The sequence below is a fragment of the Salmo trutta genome, chromosome 8, assembly GCF_901001165.1.
Source record: "Salmo trutta chromosome 8, fSalTru1.1, whole genome shotgun sequence".
NCBI classification, from domain to species: Eukaryota; Metazoa; Chordata; class Actinopteri; order Salmoniformes; family Salmonidae; genus Salmo; species Salmo trutta.
Genome location: NC_042964.1, coordinates 17,270,394 through 17,283,198, shown reverse-complemented (window position 1 = coordinate 17,283,198; position 12,805 = coordinate 17,270,394). Strand labels below are relative to the sequence as shown.

At 45.0% G+C, this 12,805-nt stretch overlaps 1 protein-coding gene and 1 long non-coding RNA gene across 4 annotated transcripts in view; both read left to right on the top strand.

Moving 5' to 3' along the window:
• LOC115198315 (dedicator of cytokinesis protein 11) overlaps positions 1–12,658 on the top strand; it is a 115,095-nt gene extending 102,437 nt beyond the window's left edge. For 2 of the 3 annotated variants that reach the window (XM_029760204.1, XM_029760203.1), the window contains 5 exons: positions 251–461; positions 7,251–7,441; positions 8,274–8,374; positions 8,599–8,737; positions 10,702–12,658. In XM_029760204.1, the coding sequence (XP_029616064.1) occupies positions 251–461; positions 7,251–7,441; positions 8,274–8,374; positions 8,599–8,737; positions 10,702–10,791 (732 nt within the window). In that variant the 3' untranslated portion in view covers positions 10,792–12,658. Of the gene's footprint in view, positions 1–250; positions 462–7,250; positions 7,442–8,273; positions 8,375–8,598; positions 8,738–9,819; positions 9,836–10,701 lie in introns of all 3 variants that reach the window. The other variant, XM_029760205.1, reaches the window with a different exon arrangement.
• On the top strand, positions 8,744–9,353 carry LOC115198317 (uncharacterized). The gene is made up of 2 exons (XR_003879207.1): positions 8,744–9,106; positions 9,241–9,353. It is a non-coding gene; the product is annotated as an uncharacterized LOC115198317 (long non-coding RNA).
• Positions 12,659–12,805: the final 147 nt, after the last annotated feature.

Sequence of the window (12,805 nt, the reverse complement as noted above, 5' to 3'; positions counted from 1 at the left end):
ACTATGGTGGTGTCCCAAATGGCACCATATTCCCTATTTAGTACACTACTTTTGACCAGAGTCCCATAGGCCCTGGTCAAAAGTTGTCTACTATATAGGGCATATGCTGCCATTTAGGACACTGCTTACAGGTTCCTAAAAGGGGTAAATAGTACAAACAAATAGTTTGCTTCCTTTATTGGAGTTGGAAACACCCTCGAGTCGGTTCTATCTAACAAGCCCAACCATACCAATCTCCTATCTCCAACAGGTCAACCCCAAAGACCTAGACACCAAGTTTGCCTACATCCAGGTCACCTTCGTCAAGCCTTACTTTGACGAGAAGGACTGTCCAGAGAAGAAGACAGACTTTGAGAAGTGCCACAACATCAACCGCTTTGTGTTCGAAACGCCGTACACGCTGACGGGGAAGAAACATGGTGGGGTGGAGGAGCAATGCAAGAGGAGGAGCGTACTCACAAGTTAGTTAGCTTCACAACCTCTTTTTACAACCTCTTTAAAACCATTCAAAAAAAATGGTTAGATTTGCAACTTCATTACAACCAACATAGTTAAAACCAGTTAGCTTAAAAACTACTGAACCTCTTTTACAACAAATAAAACGCTTACAAATAGTTAGTTAGCTTTACAACCTCTTCAAATAAAATGTTATTTGTCTATGTAGATGGGGCAGCAGCCTCTAAGGTGCAGGGTTACGTAACCGGGTGGAAGCCGTCTAGTAAAACCTATTTAAAACCATTATTTAAAAAAACATTACCTCTATGACCAAAACCTCTATATTTCAACCTTGTTTAGACAAACAGAATACCACTGTTTGTGTGGCGCACTGGAGACAAAGAAGTATACAAGCTTTTCAATTAAAACCTTTATCCACTGTGCACACAGCTTGTTTCATTTCTTATTAGATGAGCTACACTAACATCTAAACTATTTGAGAATTACTGCAAGTTCAGAAACCCACAGACGTCATACCACGACTTTTTAAAGCACTAGGCTAGAGACAAGAAATTATGGTGACATCGGTTCCACATTACCCTTAAAGGAAAACTACACTCAAAAACTATCTTTTGATCATTTTTTCATTAGTCCATAGTTTCTTTTGTCCATTTTGTATCATCATGATGATGTGGCCGGTGACACTTTGTTTGCTTCTTGAAAGTTTTTTCTTTTCTTTTTTTACCCCTTTTTCTCCCCAATTTCGTGGTATCCAATTGGTAGTTACAGTCTTGTCCCATCGCTGCAACTCCCGTACAGACTCAGGAGAGGCGAAGGTCAAGAGCCGTGCGTCCTCCGAAACACAACCCAGCCAAGCCGCACTGCTTCTTGACACAATGCCCCCTTAACCATCTTGAATCCAAGATGGCGTAGCAGTTCAGACGTCCTGTCGTGTCCCGTGTATATATATATATATTTACATATTTTTTTTCTTCACTTATCTTTTTACATTTTTTTATTCTAAATACTCAACCTCAAAGCACTCTCCTGCAACCCGCCTCATCAATTTAAAAAAAAAAAGAAAGTATTATTTACCTCATCTGAATTCCACGACAGAAGCTAGCCAGAGGTTAGCTATTTTCACAGGCTAACGTTGAAGTTCAGCTAGCTACGGTTAGCTGTCCTCAGCTATCCATTAGCTCGAAAAGCTATCGCCAGTTTTTGTACAGCGCGACTCAGACCAGAGCATATCGGACCTATTCTCTCTCCTTTCCTCGATTTCTACCGCAGGCTCTGGACATTTACACCTGGATCTTGCAGCTAACTAGCTGCTACCTGAGTGACTATTGGCAACGTCGGTCTCGGAATTAACACACACAATTACGGAGCTAGCTAGCTAGCCAGCTGAAGAATTCCGTCAGCCACTCGTGGGCTACTCCTGAGCTAGCCAGCTGAAGTGTCTCCTGGGCTACAACTCACCTATCCTGACCCGTTTTACTGCCGATGCGGAGCCCCATTGGGTCTTCACGACTGGATCACCGACGTTATCTGCCCGAGGGAGTTGTTCCAACTGGCCCCTCCGTCGCGACGTAACCTGATCGCCCATCTGCGGCCAGCTAATCGTTAGCTGTCTTTTCGGCTGTGATCTGAATAGGTCTGTCGGACACTTTTCTTGGGCCACTATAACTAACTATTTTGCCAACTTGGACAGGTCCCCCCTTCCACACGGAACCCCACTAACCCACAGACGGAAACGCACGAGGCGGCTAAAAACAGACCTCCCTCCCATCTTCCACCAGCTTGCTACCTATGGCCCAGCTAGCTGTCTGAATCTCACTGGACCCTCTGATCACTCGGCTAAGCATGCCTCTCCTTAATGTCAATATGCCTTGTCCATTGCTGTTCTGGTTAGTGTTTATTGGCTTATTTCACTGTAGAGCCTCTAGCCCTGCTCATTATACCTTATCCAACCTCTCAGTTCCTCCACCCACACATGCTATGACATCTTCTGGTTTCAATGATATTTCTAGAGACAATATCTCTCTCATAATCACTAAATGCCTAGGTTTACCTCCTCTGTACTCACATCCCACCATACCTTTGTCTGTACATTATACCTTGAAGCTATTTTATCGCCCCCAGATACCTGCTCCTTTTTCTCTCTATTCTGGACGTCACAGACGACCAATTCTTATAGCTTTTAGCCGTACCCTCATACTTATCCTTCTCTGCTCCGCTGGGGATGTAGAGGTGAATCCAGGCCCTTCAATGCCTGGCTCCACACCTACTCCCCAGGCGCTCTCTTTTGATGACTTCTGTAACCGTAATAGCCTTGGTTTCATGCATGTTAACATTAGAAGCCTCCTCCCTAAGTTTGTTTTATTCACTGCTTTAGCACACTCTGCCAACCCGGATGTCCTGGCTGTGTCTGAATCTTGGCTTAGGAAGTCCACCAAAAACGGTGAAATCTTCATCCCTAACTACAACGTTTTCAGACAAGATAGAACGACCAAAGGGGGCGGTGTTGCAATCTACTGCAGAGATAGCTTGCAGAGTTCTGTCCTGCTATCCAGGTCTGTACCCAAACAATTTGAACTTCTACTTTTAAAAATCCACCTCTCCAAAAACAAGTCTCTCACCGTTGCCGCCTGCTATAGACCCCCCTCGGCCCCTAGCTGTGCTCTGGACACCATATGTGAACTGATTGCCCCCCATCTATCTTCAGAGCTTGTGCTACTAGGCGACCTAAACTGGGACATGCTTAACACCCCAGCCATTCTGCAATCCAAGCTTGATGCCCTCAATCTCACACAAATTATTAATGAACCCACCAGGTACAACCCCAAAGCCGCAAACACTGGCACCCTCATAGATATCATCCTAACCAATGTGCCCTCTAATTACACCTCTGCTGTTTTCAACCAAGATCTCAGCGATCACTGCCTCATTGCCTGCACCCGTAATGGGTCAGCGGTCAAACGACCTCCACTCATCACTGTCAAACGCTCCCTGAAACATTTCAACGAGCAAGCCTTTCTAATCGACCTGGCCCTGGTATCCTGGAAGGATATTGACCTCATCCCGTCAGTAGAGGATGCCTGGTTATTTTTTAAAAATGCCTTCCTCTCCATCTTAAATAAGCATGCCCCTTTCAAGAAATTTAGAACCAGGAACAGATATAGCCCTTGGTTCTCCCCAGACCTGACTGCCCTTAACCAACACAAAAATATCCTGTGGCGTTCTGCATTAGCATCGAACTGCCCCCGCGATATGCAACTTTTTAGGGAAGTTAGAAACCAATACACACAGGCAGTTAGAAACGCCAAGGCTAGCTTTTTCAAACAGAAATTTGCTTCGTGCAACTCCAACTCTAAAAAGTTCTGGGACATTGTAAAGTCCATGGAGAATAAGAACACCTCCTCCCAACTGCCCACTGCACTGAGGATAGGAAACTCTGTCACCACCGATAAGTCCACTATAATTGAGAATTTCAATAAGCATTTTTCTACGGCTGGCCATGCTTTCCACCTAACTACCCCTACTGCATTCAACAGCACTGCACCCCCCACAGCTACTCGCCCAAGCCTCCCCCATTTCTCCTTCTCCCAAATCCATTCAGCTGATGTTCTGAAAGAGCTGCAAAATCTGGACCCCTACAAATCAGCTGGGCTTGACAATCTGGACCCTTTCTTTCTAAAATTATCTGCCGAAATTATTGCAACCCCTATTACTAGCCTGTTCAACCTCTCTTTCGTGTCGTCTGAGATTCCCATAGATTGGAAAGCAGCTGCTGTCATCCCCCTCTTCAAAGGAGGTGACACTCTTGACCCAAGTTGCTACAGACCTATATCCATCCTACCCTGCCTTTCTAAGGTCTTCGAAAGCCAAGTCAACAAACAGATTACCGACTATTTTGAATCCCACCGCACCCTCTCCGCTATGCAATCTGGTTTCAGAGCTGGTCATGGGTGCACCTCAGCCACGCTCAAGGTCCTAAACGACATCGTAACCGCCATCGATAAGAAACATTACTGTGCTGCCGTATTCATTGACCTGGCCAAAGCTTTTGACTCTGTTAATCACCACATCCTCATCGGCAGACTTAGTAGCCTTGGTTTCTCAAACGATTGCGTCGCCTGGTTCACCAACTACTTCTCTGACAGAGTTCAGTGTGTCAAATCGGAGGGCCTACTGTCTGGACCTCTGGCAGTCTCTATGGGGGTACCACAGGGTTCAATTCTTGGGCCAACTCTTTTCTCTGTATACATAAATGATGTCGCTCTTGCTGCTGGTGAATCTCTGATCCACCTCTACGCAGACGACACCATTCTGTATACTTCTGGCCCTTCTTTGGACACTGTGTTAACAACCCTCCAGACGAGCTTCAATGCCATTCAACTCTCCTTCCGTGGTCTCCAACTGCTCCTAAACACAAGTAAAACTAAATGTATGCTCTTCAACCGATCGCTGCCTGCACCTGCCCGCCCATCCAGCATCACTTCTCTGGACGGTTCTAACTTAGAATTTGTGGACAACTACAAATACCTAGGTGTCTGGTTAGACTGTAAACTCTCCTTCCAGACTCACATCAATCATCTCCAATCCAAAGTGAAATCTAGAATTGGCTTCCTATTTCGCAACAAAGCATCCTTCACTCATGCTGCCAAACATACCCTCGTAAAACTGACCATCCTACCAATCCTCGACTTCGGCGATGTCATTTACAAAATAGCCTCCAATACCCTACTCAACAAGCTGGATGCAGTCTATCACAGTGCCATCCGTTTTGTCACCAAAGCCCCATATACAACCCACCACTGCGACCTGTATGCTCTCGTTGGCTGGCCTTCACTTCATCATCGTCGCCAAACACATTGGCTCCAGGTCATCTACAAGACCCTGCTAGGTAAAGTCCCCCCTTATCTCCGCTCACTGGTCACCATAGCAGCACCCACCTGTAGCACGCGCTCCAGCAGGTATATCTCTCTGGTCACCCCTAAAGCCAACTCCTCCTTTGGTCGTCTCTCCTTCCAGTTCTCAGCTGCCAATGATTGGAACGAACTACAAAAATCTCTAAAACTGGAAACACTTATCTCCCTCACTAGCTTTAAGCACCAGCTGTCAGAGCAGCTCACAGATCTCTGCACCTGTACATAGCCCATCTTTAATTGAGCCCAAACTACTACCTTTTCCCCTACTGTATTTATTTATTTTATTTATTTTGCTCCTTTGCACCATATTATTTATATTTATATTTTAACTTTAACTTTCTTCAAACTACAAATCTACCATTCCAGTGTTTTTTTTTTCTTGCCATACTTTATTTACTTTGCCACCATGGCATTTTTTTGCTTTTACCTCCATTATCTCACATCATTTGCTCACATTGTATATAGTCTTACTTTTTTCTACTGCATCATTGATTGTATGTTGTTTTACTCCATGTGTAACTCTGTGTTTTTGTATGTTGTCGAACTGCTTTGCTTTATCTTGGCCAGGTCGCAATTGTAAATGAGAACTTGTTCTCAACTTGCCTACCTGGTTAAATAAAGGTGAAAAAAAAAAAAAAATAAATAAATAAATAAAAAAATAAAACCCGGAAGCCAGCCGAACTAATGTGTCGGAGGAAACACAGTGCACCTGGCGACTGTGTCAGCGTGCACTGCGCCCGGCCCACCACAGGAGTCGCTAGTGTGCGATGGGACGAGAACATCCCTGCCGTCCAAACCCTCCCCTAACCCGGACGACACTGGACCCATTGTGTGCCGCCCCATGGGTCTCCCGGTCGCGGCCGGCTGCGACAGGGCCTGGACTCGATATCTTGAAAACTTGACTGCTGTGATGCAAAACATTTTGGGACTGTATCAACAGAGGACTAATGAATAAAATACCAAAATATAGTTTTTCAGTGGCTTTTTCCTTTAACAGTAGTAAACATTATTCCTTAGAATTGACAGAGAACGTTTACAGCTAACCACTGGCTAATTCCGCTTATGAGGGTACCAGCATTACGATACATTTGATAACTGAAGCGCTATAGGACCATTTAAATGGCTTGTATCCACTGCAATTGTTTTATCACATGATGATATGGACATTTTGATTGACCATTGTCATTGGCCATTTCATGATTACCCCACTGTCACCACTGACATTAAACAACAGCTGGCCTGCCTGTCTCAAATATCTGTCAACATTGCTACCCACAGACCTGACACACAGGATGTTACAAATAGACCAATATGCAGTAAAAGCATTATCATGTGTGGTTTGTTTGTTTAAGGATGTTGACTCAATGTTGTTGCTATAAAATGATGGTACCAGATGACCTGTTTGTATGTTTGACCCCGGACTGCCAGTTAGTAGACTCTAGCTTCCTAAAGATGTGGTTTCTCAGAAAACCAAGAGAAGGTGAAAGTTGGGTGAAAAATGACTCCAGAATAAAGCTACCTGGAACTGCGCTATTTACTCTCCTCTGACCTGCCAACACGTTCCCATACAAGGAGAATAAAGGAAACACTAATGGGAAACATAACCCGGTGTTATCACAATGAATTAACTTTATCGTGTGTTTATATGAGAACTGACTGTGTGTGGTGAGTCTCCTGGGCAGCGACCAACACGCTGCCCTTAGCGAAGAATAAATCTCTTTGTGCTCTTGCCAACACCATTGCCGTCGTTTTTCAAGCCAAGTTCTCAAGAGAGCAGGAACAGACTGACCCCCCAGGCTAGAGAAATGATCTAAACATTTGTGATAATCGGTTTCGTTATAAAGGGGGCGAATATGCTGATTTATGTGTATTTCTCCTGTCCAGCGGCCAACACGTTTCCGTACGTGAAGAAGCGTGTGGAGGTGTTGGGGGAGAAGCAGGTAGAGCTGAAGCCTGTGGACGTGGCCATCGACGAGATGCGGGCGCGCACCGCCGAGCTGACCAAACTCTGCTCCTCCCAGGAGGTGGACATGATCCAGCTGCAGCTCAAACTGCAGGGCTGTGTCTCTGTACAGGTAGACGAGACCTTACTGTAGCCACATCACTGTGTTCGTTTAGTATTTCATTAGAATCTCAATTAGCTGCTGCCAAGGCAGCTGCTACACTCCCTGGGGTCCAAACAGGAAGCAGCTAGTGCTTCCTGTTTGTTATTTCTAACCCCTATCAGATCATTTCGCATTTATGCAGGTATTCATGTTTTCATGCCAGAACTTGTAGTGTTGATTTTAGGGTTTGGTCCTCTCTTGCGTTACTCCGTTCGTTGTGTGTATGTTGGTCACGCTAATCCAGGGCTGCCCAACCCTGTTTCTGGAGAGCTGCCGTCCTGCAGGTTTTCTCTCCAATCCTAAGCTAGCACACTTGATTCTAATAATTAGCTGGTTGATAAGTTGAATGAGGTTAGTTACAACTGGGGTTGGATGGAAAACCTACAGGAGGGTAGCTCTCCTGGAACAGGGTCGGGGTTAAAACCTACAGGAGGGTAGCTCTCCTGGAACAGGGTCGGGGTTAAAACCTACAGGAGGGTAGCTCTCCTGGAACAGGGTCGGGGTTAAAACCTACAGGAGGGTAGCTCTCCTGGAACAGTGTCGGGGTTAAAACCTACAGGCGGGTAGCTCTCCTGGAACAGGGTCGGGGTTAAAACCTACAGGAGGGTAGCTCTCCTGGAACAGGGTCGTGGTTAAAACCTACAGGACGGTAGCCAATGATGTTATAGTTGTGCTACGTGTTGCTCTAGACGACATTGGCAGCATAGTGGTCACCCAGCGCTACCTGAGAGTGAAGATGAATACCCAAGATATTCATTACTCTTAAAGATTGTTACTTATTCCCTTGTCTTGTGTGCCACAGGTTAACGCTGGTCCGATGGCGTACGCCAGAGCCTTTCTGGACGACTCCAAAACCAGCAAGTCCAACAATAAGAAAGCCATGGAGCTCAAGGAGATATTCAGGTACGTGTAGACTACCCAACCGACAACGCACTACCTTGCCAAGATATCAGCTACTCCGCAAAGCACACACTCAAGTTGTGGAGCAAATCATTGAATATGTCATCCCCTTAATGGATAACTAGTATTGATATTTGATGAAGTATGACTTGCTGAACACTACCCTCTGTCCCCATGTAACTGTTGGTGTATGTGTGTGTATCTGTTTGTCTGTACTGTCTATGCAGGAGGTTTGTGGAAGTCTGCAGCATGGCGCTGGACATCAACGAGCGCCTGATCAAGGAGGACCAGTTTGAGTACCACGAGGGCCTGAAGGGCAACTTCAAAGACATGGTGAAGGAGCTGTCAGACATCATCCATGAACAGGTGACATGGGGGGAGGGGAGGAGCTGTCAGACATCATCCATGAACAGGTGGCATGGGGGGAGGGGAGGAGCTGTCAGACATCATCCATGAACAGGTGACATGGGGGGAGGGGAGGAGCTGTCAGACATCATCCATGAACAGGTAACATGGTGGGAGGGGAGGAGCTGTCAGACATCATCCATGAACAGGTGACATGGGGGGAGGGGAGGAGCTGTCAGACATCATCCATGAACAGGTGACATGGGGGAGGGAAGGAGCTGTCAGACATCATCCATGAACAGGTGACATGGGAGGGGAGGAGCTGTCAGACATCATCCATGAACAGGTGACATGGGGGGAGCGGAGGAGCTGTCAGACATCCATGAACAGGTGACATGGGGGAGGGAAGGAGCTGTCAGACATCATCCATGAACAGGTGACATGGGAGGGGAGGAGCTGTCAGACATCATCCATGAACAGGTGACATGGGGGGAGCGGAGGAGCTGTCAGACATCCATGAACAGGTGACATGGGGGAGGAATGTCAGATTTCTATGAACAGGTGACATGGGGGGCTCCCCATAATCATAGCCCCTGTCAGCCTTACAAACACATACAGATGCACACAAGATGACAAACAGAAATTCTTTATTTTGGGCTCTGGCTCTCATAATATTCCTGACCACACTCCTAGGCTCTCATCCTCTCCTCCTCCTCCCTAGGTGCTCATCCCTCTCTTTCTCTCAAGCAAACCCTTTGTCATTTAGCAGACTCTCTTCTCCAGAGCAATTTACGGGAGAAATTAGGGTTAAGTGCCTTGCTCAAGGGAACATCGGCAGATTTTTGTAACCTAGACTGCTCAGGGATTCAAACCAGCAACCTGTTGGTTATAGGCCCAACACTCTTAACTGCTAGGCTACCTGCCGCAATAATGGTTTTCTTTGACCAAGGTCATATCTCATGACCTGAATCTATTTTTCTCACATCTCTTTCTCCTGACTGTATTTTGGTAGCAAATTAAGTGTTTTTGTGTCTTAATGTTTTCATTCCATAGCACTAACTTGTCCCTTTCTTCTGTCTATGCTGCCCCTTACTGCGCCTTAGATTTAAGAAATGCCAGGTAATGTGATACCCTCTGGAGTTATGTTGCATTTTCATTTCCTGTTTGTGGGTTGATATTCACTGGGTGGACAAAACATTAGGAACGCCTGCTCTTTCCATGACATAGACTGACCAGGTGAATCCAGCTGAAAGCTATGATCCCTTATTGATGTCTTTTGTTAAATCCACTTCAATCAGTGTAGATGAAGGGGAGGCAACAGGATACAGAAAGATTTTTAAGCCTTGAGACAATTGAGACAATTGAGACATGCATTGTGTATGTGTGTGTCATTCACAGGGTGAGTGGGCAAGACAAAATATTTACGTGCCTCTGAGCTGGGTATGGTAGTAGGTGCCAGGCGCACCGGTTTGTGTCAAGAACTGCAACGCTGCTGGGTTTGTCACGCTCAACAGTTTCCTGTGTGTATCAAGAATGGTCCACCGCCCAAAGAACATCCAGCCAACTTGACAGAACTGTGGGAAGCATTGAAGTCAACATGTACCAGCATCCCTGTGGAACGCTTTCAACACCTTGTAGGGAAAAGGGGGGTGCAACTCAGTATTAGGAAGGTGTTCTTAATGTTTTGTACACTCAGTGTTTGTGGCAACGATGTGTCTGTCTGGGTGTGTCCGCATCAAACCTCCAATCACTCCAGGTGGCTTTAGCAAACGCTCAATGTATTTGAACGCAGGTCTGTGTCCCCATGCTGTTCTGGCAAGACGCCCTGGGCTCCATTTTGACAGCAATAACGTCTGGATTTGTCATTTATTTTCAAAAACTCCATTATATGCGCGTATTCCTGCGACGCATGTATTGCTATCACATGACTGGTTGACCAATGATGGTAGTGATGTATGATGTTGTATCTGACTCTGTCACCCTAGATCTTCCAGGAGGATATGATGCGTTCACTGCTCCAGAACTCCTTACACGTATTCCGTGCCATCAGTGGGACGTCTACAGACCTGGGCTAAAGTGACCCCCCCCACACACACACACACACACACACACACACACACCCTCTGCTAGTTGGATCCAAACTGGACTTGTCGACTCCCTCGCTCCACACCACAAACTGGAAACCTGTTTATAATGTACTTTGGGATGAGCACTGTTCAGTATGACTTGGCACATTGGCCTTGCTATTCCCATTTGCCTTCTCAAACTTCCTGAATAGTGTTACGTAACTGAGCTCACCGAGATGTCTGATACGACGGCCGAGATATTCTGATATCTTGGCTCACCCGTGTGCTAGCAGTATTTGGAGAATGTATTATGTACTACCGATATTACGAAATTGATCAAATGTCAGGTCTTGCTGTTGAGTCATGTATTAGGTGACCTTGCACTTTTTTCTCTTCAACTACAAGATTATTGAATGACTTGTATTCTTTAATGGCTAGGGGGAGATGTTATTTTGTAATGTTTTATTTGTTTAAATTCTGGACTGTTGCAACTCAAAGCTCTATGCAGATTGACTTAATCTCTCCAATCAAAGGCAGTGTTGACCATTCAAATAGAAACGGTCTCTATAGTGTTAACACTTTACCACTGCAGATATTAGCCTACCTACCTTCTAAAGAGATAAGTCACGTACGGTATGTGGATTATCTGGGTGTGTTCAGCAGGGATGGAATGTTTTGAAACAGGGCGGTACTACTACCTGAATTTGTCCAATAAAAACACAGATTATTGTGTTACGTTGCAAACCATTTTGCTACGGTGTGCCCTGCTGAACACGACCCAGGTAGTGGCTGCCTTTTGTCCATAATCAATGCAAAGCTGTTGTTTTCCTTGCACACTGCATCAAATGGTTGCAAAAGAGAGCAAACGCATTACACTTAAGTGCTGGGAGTCTATTCTGCAATGGTCTAAGGTGGCTTATATGTTTTAGGAACAAACAAACAGTAACCCATCGGTTGTCTGTATTACTCTATAAGAAAGCTGTACAGTAAGGTTTAATGCCGTATACTCTATGATGTCAAATTGTCAGTCTCTCTGTAATAACCCAATGCTCAGACAGTTTCTTCAGTTGTTGAACGGTTGTCGTATGCTCTGATATGGGGTGTGTTCTCTGACATTAAGTCAATGATGATTGATTAGCCTGGTCCCAGATCTGTTGGGGCTGTCTTGCCAACTCATAGGCTGCGTTTACACAGGCAGCGTAATTCTGATCTGATTGGTCAAAAGACCAATTATTGTGGGACCAGGCTGTTGATTTTGATTGATGTCTCTATCACAGGGGTATTCAAATCTTACCTTACAAGGTCCGGAGTACTACTGGCTTTCTGTTCTGCCTGATCATTCATTGCACCCACCTGGTATCCCAGGTCTAAATCAGTCCCTGATTAGAGGGGAACAATGTAAAAAAAAACAAAAAAGCAGTGGAACTGACTTTGAGGTTCAGATTTGAATATGAGGGATCTATCAGCTGGCTGGACCTATCAGCTGGCTGGACCTATTGATCCACTAGTCCCTACATCTCTCCTCAGAAAAGTCTCCTGTCCTATTTCAAGTAATAATACAACTCCAAAACATGCTGATTGTACAGTATTTCACAAGTGCTACACTGAAATGAGCAGATAGATGATAATAATATGCAGATGTATATAATATGTTTTGCTGTAAAAGAAGAAAGGCGTGCGTGTGTGTAGCTACATATTTATATTTGTGCTGTTTCTGGACCAATACATGGTTGCATTGGTTTGAGAATAGTCGTATTTCTCTGATTGTGTCTGATTTTGATTTGCCATTGTAATTACACTGTATCTAAGTACAGATGCTTGTTCAACATATCTTTGTTAAGCCATTTTTCAATAAAAAACAATGTTTTGCGAAAAAGTTAGTTGTATTAACTTTATTAATTTAGTTATTATTCACTTTATTGTTATGATGTTCTAGCCCACACACTACTCATAAGCAGGAGGAGGTGCATTATAGGGGATGTTATCCAATGAAGAAAACAAATGACTGACGCTGTCAAAATGA